The sequence below is a fragment of the Rhinolophus hipposideros genome, assembly GCF_964194185.1.
Source record: "Rhinolophus hipposideros genome assembly, chromosome: 14".
In the NCBI taxonomy this organism is placed as follows: domain Eukaryota; kingdom Metazoa; phylum Chordata; class Mammalia; order Chiroptera; family Rhinolophidae; genus Rhinolophus; species Rhinolophus hipposideros.
Genome location: NC_138060.1, coordinates 50,439,271 through 50,452,553, shown reverse-complemented (window position 1 = coordinate 50,452,553; position 13,283 = coordinate 50,439,271). Strand labels below are relative to the sequence as shown.

Sequence of the window (13,283 nt, the reverse complement as noted above, 5' to 3'; positions counted from 1 at the left end):
CTTCAACAAAAGCATTTAAACCATTTCACTTCATCTATAGCTTCCCCAAAAGCTAACTCCCTTTCTATATGCAAAGTTTTAATAATAAAAACAAAAAGCTAATAGCTATACTCAAAATTTTACATATTAAAAGTTGCTTCCTTTTTAAGGAATGCTTTAAGAAACAATATTTTAATATTGCTTTTAGCATCCTAAAGTTTATAAGTAGCTAAAAAGGGAAGGGAAAAAAACTGAGTACCAATCTTCAAACACTTCTAAGATTTCTTTACTCTATGTACAACTACTTAACTTGAAAACATCTGAATCATAAAAAACATAGTAATACCAAATGAAGAACTGAAGTCTGGGAGAAAGTGCCCGTTTTCTTCCTAAAGTATCTTTATTATTTCCAAAATATTTAGTTCTAGCATTGGAAACAAAAATCCTATAGACCCAGTCTATGCGACCTCAAAACCCGAGGAGTAGTTTACTTTTCAATAAGATAAAGTCACAAAAGGTCCCCCAGTGTTGATAGCACGGTAGGCAGCTCAACTATTACTGACACACTTTACTGCCGCGGGTTATGACGCGAGCCAACCTCCCCAGCAAAAGCTTGCCAAACCAGCCAAGGTCCACTTCCCCAGGATCCATGCTGATAAAATCCATCTCTATGCACTTTAACAGAAGACCAGGCACATTCCTCAGCTCAAACGTGACTTTTTGAAAACCCCCAGATTACATTCAAGGAGAAGGAATTAAGAAATTAATAATGAACGTTTATCTCCCATATATTTTCATCAAGCGTTTTTCTTAATTCCACAGACTTCAACCTACAAACATCTACTTGCTGAACTGGACTCCAGTTATTTTCCAAGTTATGAAAGTGGTTTCCTGGTGAATAGGTGAGTGAAATGCATGTGTTTAAGCAGACACATATCCACCTAAGTCCTATACAGCAGATAGAAAATGGGTGTAGAAATGCTAGAATGCGCTTTTTTTCTCTTGGCCTTGCAAAAGAAAAAAAAAAGTCTTTCGGTATAAGTTTTGTAATTTCCACAGCACCATACATGTTTAAAATCAAACATGTATGTATACATGCCTGAAAAAGCTTAGATACTGTGAGTGCACAAAAAATACATATATTATATATAAATACACATGTATATGGAAGCCAACACTGGTACAATCCCCATTCGGTGATTAATTCAAAATAATACATAAAAATGTATTCCACAATTATTTTAGGCAGCAAAGAGGTTTAAGGCTGATTTTTGGAGAGTGGTTTTTTGGGGAAAGATAGTTCCCAAAGTCTAGAATGACTCAGGGTCATCTCTGGTTGGAATTCTAGAATTTCTTTCCAGGACGTTGTTTGTTTGTTTTTAAAGCCCAAGGCAGGGACCAAATATAAATCGAATCAACACCTGCACCCCCTTTTCCATCCAGGAGACAGGAAAATCCCACCCCTGGCCTGCCTGACTAGAAATATTGCCATCCTCCGTGGGACAGGCTACAGTTTCCCTTGGCTGAAGATGGCAACTGTGTCACCCTGGCCGGTCCGCTACCACTAGTGAGAGAGAGCCTTTCCTGGGGACAGACCAGGCTCAGACCCCACTCGGCTTCCCGCCATTTACAGAATCCTGACTCCCAGCCCTTTAACTAAACACCATGGAGGCCCTGAGATTTCTGCTCCAGTGTCGCCTCCAAGGCAGAAGGGCTCACAACCAATGTGCCAACAATACAACATTAAAGGGCAACTCGAGAGTAGCCGGGGCAACTTGCTCAAGTACCCCTTAACTCTCTACCCCTTTTCCCCTAAACGCGTGCACACCCTTTTCGGGTGTCCGTGGGGTGAGAGGAGTGGCCACCGATCCGGCCGCGTTCCCACAGCTGGGCTGCTTTGGCGCACTTCTCCGGGGAGCCCTACGAGCGATCCCCGGTTCTGGGACGTTGGCCCGGGATTCCGGCCTGGATGGCCGCCGGCACGCGGCGCCTGCAGGCCTTTCGGACTGACGATCGACACACACAACTAGAGAAAAACCCGAACTCTTTTTTTATGGGCCCAATATGAGAGTGGGAGCAAGCAATTCTTATCCTTTCGTGGGACACCCTCATTTTTTCCCCTTTTAGATTTTAAAGTTCTTATATATAAACCAAGAGCTCAAAACACCGGGTGAGCTTGCCAATCCAGAGGAGCCATTTCGACGGGGGGCGGCGGGAGGGTGATGCTTAAGAAAAGCCTCCCGCACTTTTCTTGGCCAACTGATAGAGGCCCCCTCCCTAAAATTAAAGGGGAAAAGCCAGGCGTCGGACCTCCTTCCCAAGGTCAGGTGGCATTAGTCAACCACAGGCAAGAGTGCCCTGAATTATTTAATGGAGCATATTGTCACGGGAGGCAACTCAGTAAAGTAGCACATTTCAAAAAGTTGAGGTAGGTTGTACATATATACATATATATATATATATATATATATATATATATATATATATATATATAGCCAAATACCTGGATTTGGGTATTCAGTCCTGTCACAATCAAATAGAAAAACCATCATCCTCCAAAAGTGCCCTCCATGCTTTTTCCAATCAAAAGCTGTGGTTTTCAACCTAACGATATTTTAAAACTGTTACCGATCACTTCCTTGAAAGGAAAGGAAGAATTTAGGCCATGGGTGGGACTCATCCATGTGGACCTGGTATCACAGGTTAGTTCTCTAGTCGTAGGTTTGTCATCTTTAGACTCAAAATATCTAGCATTCTAAATCCAGGAAAAAGAGGTCTAAACATTAATTTCCAAGTTTTCCTTAAATGAAAAACTAAAACGGGGAAGTCGAATTTTGCTCAAAACTGAACAAATTTCATGTTTTTAAAGAGCATTTAGTTTAACAAGGTAATATCTTTATGTTTTTGCCAAACAACTTTGCACATGTTAAAAAGTGAATTTTCAGGGCATCCAGGTACCTCCCAGAGTGAGGGGAGCTTCACTTAACACATTACACTCTCCCACCCAATTTGAATGCTTTTATAATTTAAAAAGTGTATAAACCTTTTACAAGTCTGGCAACCGTGAGCATCTACTGTTTTAGCCCAAATAAACAGTGTGTGGATCTTTAACTGGGAATATAAATAAAACCTGACATTTAAACCCAACTGCTGGGAGGGAGGGTTCAATCAACACCCCTCTCCTAGGAGGAAAACTGGCAGATTCAAGCTCTCTCCCCTTCACTTCCCCCCACTACCCCCTCAACCCCCCATTTGACCCTAATCGTCAAGTGAATTGGCTCCATCTTTCTATCCCCGGCTGGGATTCGGATTGGTATTTAGCTCATTTTTCTAAAAGTGATGAAAGAACCCAGGAGTGTGGAAAAAAATGCAAAGGTGAGTCCATTCAAAGCTTAGAAACCAAGGAAAAGAATAACTGCCCCCTAGCTTCATACAGAGAAGAAAACTTAAAGTGAGGCGCTCACAAGTAGATTAGAATTTCAACTTTTTTCCAATAGGAAAGCCGGCTTCAGGCCATCAGGCAATAGCTCCGCCTTCCTACCCAAATAACAGGTTAGGAATGGAAAAGACTGCGCTGTGCAAGCTTCTGCCTAGCTCGGTACCAGCACGCCCACTCCAACTCGCAGGCAGTAACTCCCACAAGGATTTTTATTTCAATGCCTCTGCTGTCTCGTGCTCTACATCCAACGCCAAGTCTATAGCGATCACACACACCAAACCTCACGGGTCTCCAGGTAGATCGCCTTAGTTACCAGTCACCGACCCTCTCTGCAGAGCCTACCGCTTGAAATTCTCGGCCCTTTCCTCTAATGGGTTCGGGTGAATGAAGGGTGTCACGCGGTGTGAAAAATAATCAAACAGGTTTATTCAAGTAAAACAGCACAATCAAGACCAATGGCTGCAATGCAGCCCTCGGACTTTGCGCACGCTCGGGTTCAAGCTGCGTGCAGCCGAGTCCGTTTTTTCTCCAAGAAAAGTGGGAGTCCTTACGGTCCCCCAATTCCGCTTCTCTAGGGGCAGTTGCGGGCCCCTGAGGCCGAATTCCAAGTAAGGGAGGTAGAGAGGCAAAAACGCGTTTTACACAGTGTGCATAACAGAACCGCGGAGAAGAGAAGGGCTTAAGACCGAGGTCCCCTTGGCCCTCAAAGATCCACAGATGGCCTCTGACCCACGGAGACGATTACCAGCGTCCCAACAAAAAACACAGTCCTCCTTCCAAACCACGCACGTGGGAACCACGTCTACACAGGCACACGCACTCCCCACCCACCCACCCAGCCATCTCTTCCTAGCTCAAGCCTTACTTACAAGCAACAACCTACAAATTGTACAAACAAAAATAATAAGCGAAAGGAGAGCCCCATCAGCACGTTGCGAGGCCTCTGGTGTGTCCAGAGGAGACCACGTCTACACAAACACACACTTCCGTCTCGCGTCTCACTTAAAACTTTAAAACCGCTTGCACGCTTTGTCAAACAAATGAAGAAATCAAAGCCCACAACGAAGAGGTGTCCTCAAAGCTCCGGAACAAGGGGTGGGGGATGGGAGGGGAACGGAACCTCGCACAAGGTGAACAGGTCTACACAACCACACACATCTAACTCCTGGACCTCACGCCTAACTGGAGACAACGGTTGCCATGTTTTGCCACACAGACAATTAGATGAGGAAAAGGGGGGACTCCACATTTTGGCACCCTTCGGGAGCCCCTCACAGCACGCACACAGAAGCCCGGTGTTACACACACACACTTCTTCAGCTCATGATGTACTTATTGGCAACAACCGCCATGTAGCCAAAACAAGATATTCCTAAAGGAAAAGACTCCCACACCTCCCATCGCTTTGGGACCGGTCCCGAGCGCCCCGGAGATTCCCGGGTGGGGACACACACGCGCCGCCCCATCCCCGCCCGGGTGCAGCCCGCTCGGAAGAAGCCACGCACTCACCTCGTCGTCGTGGTGCTGGCAGAAGCCGAGGCGCTCAGGGAAGACAGAGAGGATGGAGAAGGGCGGGCCGGGGAAGGGCGGCCCGAGTCCGAGCTGCTGGGCTGCGGCGGCGGCGGCGGCGGCGGCGGCGGGACCCGGCGGGCCGCGCTCAATGTAGTGGTCCTTGGTGAGGCGCACGCGCTGGTGCGCGCGGACGCAGTTGTCGCACAGGTGCTCCTGGCAGTCGAGGCAGCGCGACGAGGCGGCGTTGCCCTCGTCACAGGAGCTGCAGCCGTGAGGCCGGCGCAGCAGCAGCGCCGATGGGGAGGCAGCCGGTCCGCCGGGAGCGGAACGGGAAGGCGCGGGCGGCGGAGGCGCCTGCGGGAGCGGCGGCGCCGAGGCGGGCGCGCGCGGGTGCGCGTGGTGTGCGTGGTGCCGGTGGTTGCTGTGGCCGGCCGCGCTCGCTTGGGCGCCGGCACGCCCGTTCTTGGGCGACGGCTCGTCCGCCGTGGCCACCACGGCGTCGAGCAGGTTGCTAAGCAGGAAGGCGGACGAGGGAAGCGCGTCCATGCCCGCCGCCTCGGCCAGCACTACTTTCTGGTCGCACACAGGGCAGCGCAGTTTGAGTGGCTCACCCGGCGCGCCGCCACCGGCCGCCGGCAGCCGGTGCGCCTCGAGGCACGGGCGGCAGAAGGCGTGCAGGCAGGGCAGAACGTGCAGGCGGCGCGCCACGGCCCCGGGGCCCCCGCCGCCGCCCCCCGACGACGTGGACGTCTGCGAGGACGACGACGACGCAGACGAGTTGGAGGAGAGTGGCGCCGGCGAGCCGCACATCTCCTTGCAGAGCAGGCAGATCTGGAAGTCGCTCTCAGGGAACGAAGCCATTTGCAACCAGGCCCAGAGGAGGGAGGAGACCAGAGAGGAAGAGGAGGAGAGGAGAGCGCGGACGAGGTGGGTGGGGGAGCCGCCGACTCACTCAAAAAAATGCATCTATTAGGCCTGCAATCCAGGAGCAGGCACCAGTGCAGCGTGACCCGCTTGGCCTCGCCGCGTCCGGCCCGCGCGCTGCCACCCCCGACGCTGCGGGCATTAAATGCCACTATCCAGAGGCGACACAGATTCTTCCCGGAGGACGTGGGGGCTGCGTGCTTTCCCAAGCGGGAGCGCCGGAACAAGTCCCGACTTGCGAGGGGCGAGCGGGGGCAGGGAGGTCAGAGGACTCCCTGGAGCAGCTGGAGCTTAGCTTCTTGCTCGCTGATGGAAGTCCTCTAAAGTAGAGTCCGCTGTGCAATCCCAGACCCGGCGGGAGAAACAGAATTTGGTTCGAGGAGTATTTGGTGCGTTGGTTTTCTTTAAACGAATTTAGTTAGTCTCTTCTTGGGAGAGAAAGGCTCCCCAAACTAGTAAAGGCGGGAGCGGCGCGACGCCGAGCCCGTGTCCCCCCGCGCGACGTCGGCCGCCCCACCGCATGACGCGGCGGCCAGGGACTCCTGGGTGGCCCGGCGTGCTGCGCTCGGGCTTGCGCACGGCCGGGCGCGGGCTCCCCTGCAGGGCAGTCGGCCCCGCGGCAGCTGCAGCTCGTGGGAGCCCGGCCGCGGCCGCACGCGTGTAGTACGCACGCGCGTCCCACGCGCCTCGAGTCTCCCGCGCGCCCGCCTGGCCCCGCCGCGGCAGCCGGCGCTTAACACGCACGCGCGCCCCACGCGGCCCAGGGCCCTCGTGACCCCGCCTCGCCGGGCCTGGGCGCCTCCCGCGCGCTCCTTCTCCTCCGGTTTAGCGGCGCTGCAGCGCGGGGCCGCAGGTCCCCGCAGGCCGTCCTGAATTATTCATCGGTAGGAAGATATTAGATGTACCCGCTGCCCGCTCCGCGCGAGCCGTCGTGCAATGCTATCCGAGCTCCGCGCGCGCCCCGCGCCCCTCCTCCTCCTCACGTCCGTCCTCTCTGAAACCTTGGCAGCGAAGGGGGATCACATTTCCTTTGTCATCGGGCCATTTCGCCCTCGCCTTGGTCCCCCCTCCGATCCCGAGCCGTGGAGACCGAGCCTCCTCCGGGGCGCGCTGGAATCAGTGGAACCGGCAACGACCCAGCGCGGTGAGCTCGGGAGCCGCGTGGCCAACGCCGCCGGCCCGCGCCCGCGTCATCTTTCTGAAACGAGGCGCCCTGCAAGACTAGGGTGGTCCCGGCCGCGCTGCGCCTACCGGGCTGTGCTCGCGCCGTACGCCCTGGCCTCCTGGGGTTTTGAACAACTCCCCCAATTCGGGCTGCGTGCGTGCACGCGCGCGCGAGCCCCCTCTTTCTCTGCTTTGCCGCCTCTTCCTCCTTCTTCTCCTCCTCCTCCTCTCAGTACGCTGGTTATTGGGACTGATCGGAATTCGGAATCCTTTTAATCTCCAAAGGAGCAAACTCACTTCCGCCCGAGTGCTGGGAGGGGGCTGGGGGAGGGGACACATGGGAGGGGGTTCCAGGCAAACAGGAAACATTAGCCCTCTCGGCACGGCTCGCTTTTGTGTACTCCCTCCCTCCTCCCTCCAACCTCCTCCCAGCTCCTGGCCGCTGGGGAGATGAACGCCCCCGGGCTTCAGTGTGACGACCTTTGAAACCTTCTGAGCTGGGAGCGGAGAGCGACTCTTCCGTTTATTTAAAAAAAGAAAAGAAAGGGAAAGATTTCATTCTGAGTCGTGGTTCAACAGAGACTGATATCCACTGCCCGTGAGATCGGGGTTTTTTCACCACCTTTTTTTTTTCTTATTACGTTTTCTTAAGGACTCCATATCTGTGATCGACACCAAAACCTTAAGCGGTTGTGTGCTGTTGGAGGTGTGGAATCAACGAATCTGAATTCTGATCTCTGAGGGTTTCCTTTTGAGTTTTAATGAGGGGTGGGGGGCAGAGGGCAGCTGTTCAGGGGAGGCTACCCGGTGACGGCCCCGCGGCCATCTGGGTGGTGCCCCAGGCTGCCTGGGCGGTTCTGGGAGAGGGACTTGGTTGGCGCTGGGAAGAGACTGACTTGGAAGAACAGCGAGGGCCACATACCAGGATTAGAGGGTATCTGGTCTGGAGGCCAACGAGTGGAACAATTGTCCGTGTCTTAACACTATCAAGTTGTTAGTTGTTAGTGACATCTTCGGTCCTGCTTGTACAGGCAACAACAACCTGGATGAATCTCAAAAACACGTTAGGAAAATGAAGCCAAACAAGAGCCCATACTATGTGATTCCATTTACAGGAAATTCTAGAACAGGCAAAACTAAGCTATGGGGATAGGAAAATTACCCTTGGGGGTGAGGGTGTATTGACTGGGAGGAGGGATGAGGGAATTCTGGGGTACCCATACAGAACTATATTTGACAGCATTTGTCAAAACTTGTAACTCTGACATTTAAGATCTGCAGATGTCGCTGTGTGTAAATTATGTTTCAATAAAAATTTTAAAAACAACTTGGTGTCCAACCTGGATAACCATGCCTGGGTTCCAAAGATGGAAAAAAAAAAAAAACCCACTATATAAACATCCCCAGCCCCTCTGGATTTGCTCACCCGAATTCAGGGAATTTTCCAAGGAAAGATCAGCCTGGAGGAAGCCCTTAAATCAACCCACCTGGACAAATGTGCTGAAAGTCCCAGGCTGCAGAAACACCTCCCTAAAGGGACAAATCCATTGTGGGGCCCAAGTGCTGTCCTGAGATGGGAAGAGCTTCCGGGTGGAGGAAGGGCCTGGCAGCCCCACTAGGAACACCCAAGTCCTCAGGTGCCCTCAGGAGTGCTCTCCTCAGCACCTGGAGTCAATCCAGGCTCAGTGAACATTGAATCGTGTAAGGAGTGCAAAAATTATTATCAAATAAAATCAAAACATTTACATCTCAATAAAATTGCAAAAACAAAACAGCTCTTTTGCCTATGAAAAAGAAACATACTTTAGAGAGGAGCTTCTCATGCTACCATGCAAGTTTCTTAGTTTCTTCCACATAAACATGCATAGGCTCACACATAACTGACTACACACTCCTATAGAATTTTCTACCACGTTGGCCTTGCTCCAGAGATAGTGTATGTATTTGGGGAGTTTGTTTCTTCTCCTTTCTTTGATTGTTTTTAATTTCCCCCCTTTCAAAAAAAAAAAAAAAAGGAAAACAGATGGGGGAAGAGAATTGCCAGAAGGAAAATGGCCCCAAAGGGTCAGAAAAACGATGGGCCAGACCTGCTGTCTCCCTCTTGGTTGGCCCCACCCACCAGCCTCTAAAAAGGTTTATTTAAAAAAGGGGATGATGGAGGAGGAGGGAAATTCAACAGTCCTCTTGATCCTGTAACTCTAAAATATCTTGCAAGTGGATACAGAGAAGAGATGAGAAGTCAGCTGAGACGTCATAGCAGAGCAGGAAAGCTGTAACTCCAGAAAGAGGAATCAACTTGACAGCAGTTGGTGAGTTAGTTTCCTGGGGACAATTGTTCAGAATAAGCCAAAAAGAAAGAGAAAGAATGGGGGGGAGGAGGTTTTGATTTCTCTTCATACAATAGCTTCCTTTTCTTTCTTGACAGAATTGCCAGGAATTGACAGAACATTGCCAGGAAAAAGGGCTGCAGTGTAAATTGTTAAATTAGCACATTCGTAATTTCCATTGACTTTATTTACCATAGATAGGAAAGAGGGAAATCTTGAAAGCAACTAATTTAACCCTAATTGTATAGAAATACAGTTAAGAGTTTTTAAACTATTGTATAGTGATAAAGAACAAATTAGGATTAGACTCTAATAAGGCTTATCCATGAGAGGAACAAGAGCCACATATCCAGATGAAAGGTAAAAGACAGTCCCCTGCTATAAACTAGTATTAAAATTTTCATTGCCATCCTAGCTAATAAACACCCTTTCTTAGCAAGGGAGGAGCACACAGCCTTCTAGTTTTCCCTGTGCAAATTAACATTAGAAAGAGAGTACATACACCTCCCCGAATCCTGAAAATATATTATTTTGTATTTTAATAATCACTTTTTAAAAGAAACCAGCCCTGAAATTATGTAGGCAGTAAATTAGCAGTCTTTCTTGAATTCATCTATATTTTGTTTTCAAAGATGACACTAGACCCTGCTGCTCTCTCAGACCTGGAGTTGGAGGTTAGACCTCGGTTCTATCAGAGCAACTTTGCATCTGCTTTTTTCACCTGATGTTTTAATTATTTGATGCACCTACTTGTTTTGATGTCAAAATGGCACCTTTCACCACCATCCTCAGGGTGTATTCATATAATTTTTTAAAAACATAACTCACCAGAGTATTTTTTAAAAACATTAAACAAATGTTACATCACAATTACTATTTTGAACAATGAGGATGGGTGGGTACCAGCCTAACAGACAGCCATTGGTTGAAGGTGGATAGAGTTCCACACTGCGGGCAAACTCTTGACTCTACCCTTAACTCTGGCTTTGGAATTATTAACAGGAGTGTGTCGGGTGCTTTCCACCTCCCAGACTTCAGAATAGCAAGAAGTCAGATGACACAGTGTAAGCTCTGGTCACCTCGATCTTTCTAGGCAACAGTAGGGAAACTTGAATTGCACATATGAAAGGTAAAAGTCAGTATCTAGCTTTGGTTGTTAAAAGTGAGTTCAGAATTCAGCCAGGCTTACATCCCAGCTTCATCACTCTTAACTGCGTGACCTTAGGCAAGTTAACTTCTCTGTGCCTCGGATTTCTCATGCATCTAATGGAACTGGTACAAGTATCTAGTCCATCACGGTTAAAAGAGCTACTAAGAGTACCTTGCTTAGTATAGTACCAATCGCATGTAAGTGCTCAAGCACACATTTAAATATTAACTTCCTCTTTTTATGATCTTTATTCAGCAGACTGGTTTGCAAACTGCCCACCCACTTGACTTTGTCATGGCCTAATCTAATCATTACCCTTCACTGGACCTTGGCATCTCATGCAATCATTTACATCCTCCTTCCCCTCCATGATAAAGAGTTGCAGTCTCCCCTCCCGTCACTCTCACCTCAAGACCTCACAGTGGCTGCCTGTGGCCTGCCATGTTTTAGCTAAGCTCTCAGCCAAGATTTTCTAAAATGACACGTGTCTTTCATAATAGGGGTAAAAAAACTATAAAAGTTGTTCTTAAAAGCAGAAAATCAAAAGATAAATAATCTTATTCCAAATGCTCTCTGATTCTGCAGCTGAAAGACTATATACCATTTAAGTCATCCCTGTTTTAGCCTGACCCTGATCCTCTTCATTCCACCTGCTCCAGACTTCAAGGGGTCCTCCTTACCTGCAAAAGTTAATTCAAACTGCTTAAGCTGATGGCTAAGGACTTCTCGGATCCAAATCTCCCTTTCCATTACTCTTCCACACAACCCAGCCCACTAGCCATACATTCCCAAACTCAACTGCTTGGGACCCATTATGCTTTCTTCCTGGCCCTGGTTGTTCCACCTCAGCCTCCCCCCACTACCAGGCCTTTCACTGAGAGGTGGGGGTCTATTGCCCCTTCCCTGGAGTTTCGGCTAGTGGGTGGCTACTTTGACCAACAGAGTATGACAGAAGTGATGCTATACCATTTCTGGGTTCAGCCTTTAAGAAAGCTGCTTCCACCTTGGTCTCTTATAGACCAAGCCACCATATAAGAAGTCTGACGCCCCTCCTGCAGAGATCACAGGGAGAGTTCTAGGTCTACATGGATAGGGAATGAGGCCCATGGAACCCAGCCTCCAAGCCATCTGGGCCAAGGTGCTAGGCAGGTGAGTGAAGCCATCTTGAAACCTCCAGACCATCCTAACCAGATTGGTGCCATGGGGCATCACTCAGCTGAGCCAGCCGGAATTCCTGATCCACAAAAATGTGAAATATAGTAAGATGATGGTTGTTTTAAGCCAGACATTTTGGGGTCTTTTGTTACATAGCAATAAATAATTGGGACATTCCCAGTCTAGCCTACCCTATGTTCTCTGCCAGATTAATGACTCTAAAGTTATTCGTTCTTAAAACAAAAACAAAAAACAGCTTTTTTGAAATATAATTAACACATAAATAACATAAATAATTGACAATTAATAAACTACACACCTTTAAAATATACAATTTGGTAAGTTTTGATATATGGATACCCCCATAAAACCACAACCACAACCAAGAGAATGAATGTATCCATCACCCCAAAAGTTTTCTTGGGTCCCTTAATAATCCCTCCATTCAACACCACCCTGGGAACCCACTGATCTGCTTTCTGTCACTGTAAATCAGTTTATATTTTCTATACATGGAGCCACATAATATGTATTCTTTTGTACAATTTGTACTTTTTTGGGGGGAGCTGGTTTCTTTCATTCAGCATAATTACTGTGAGATTAATCCATGTTGTGTGTATCAGTAATGCATTTCTTTTTATTGCTGAGTAGTATTCCATTGTGCGATGAACTACAATTTGTTGGCTCATTCATCTGTTGATGGTCATTTGTGTTGTCTTCCAGTTTTGGCTATTTCAAATAAGGGTGCTATGAACATTCAGATACAAGTCTTTGTATGGGCAAGTACATTTTTTCTCTTGGAAAAATACCTATGAGTGGAATGGCTGAATCATATGATAGGTGTATTTTACTTTTTCAAGGAACTGCAAAATGGTTTTAAATAGTTATTTATATTTAATGATTTTAAATGTACCATTTTACATTTCCACCAGCAGTGTATGAGAGTTCAGTTTTGTCCACATCCACACCAAAAATTTGTAAGATTAGTTTTGTTTTTAATTTAATTGTAGCCATTCTAATAGGTATATAGTAATATCTCGTTGTGATTTTAATTTGCTTGTCCCTAATGTCTAATAATATTGACCGTATTTTCATGTATTTATCTGCAAATCATAGGTCTTCTTTGGTAAAGTGTCTGTTCAGAGCTTTTGCCTTTTTTTTTTTAATTGGTTGTTTATTTTCTTATTATCAAGTGTTTTCTTATTACTTGAGAGTTTTAAAAAATGTATTTTGGATATAAATCCTTTATTAGATATATGCTTTGCAAAGATTTTTATACCAGTCTGTAGCTTGTGTTTTCATTCTCTTTCTTTTGAATGAATTTTGATGAAGTTCAGTTTATCAATTTATTCTTTTATGGATTGTATTTTTGGTGTTGTATCGAAAAAAAATCTTTCTCTAGGCCTCGTTCTCGTTTTCTATAAAATTGGGATAAAAATAGATCCTAGCTTTCGGGATGATTTTGAGGATTAAATGAGATAATGCTTTTAAAGCATTTAGCTCAGTCTGGTGCATGGTAAAGCTCAGAAAATGATAGTGATCTATGTTATTGTTATAATTATTGTTACCAATAAGCTATTATAATTATTGTTTCTAATAATACTTTTTACCTCTAAACACTTGGATCCTAGGT

General features: G+C 47.5%; 1 protein-coding gene across 1 annotated transcript in view; it reads right to left on the bottom strand.

Annotated features, from left to right (window-relative positions):
• Window positions 1-5,791, bottom strand: part of TRIM71 (tripartite motif containing 71) — a gene marked incomplete at both ends in the record, with an annotated part of 61,682 nt that extends 55,891 nt beyond the window's left edge. The window contains one exon of the mRNA XM_081071882.1: window positions 4,928-5,791. Coding sequence (XP_080928008.1) covers window positions 4,928-5,791 — 864 coding nt within the window. The remainder of the gene's footprint in view (window positions 1-4,927) is intronic.
• Between the last annotated feature and the right edge of the window lie 7,492 nt (window positions 5,792-13,283).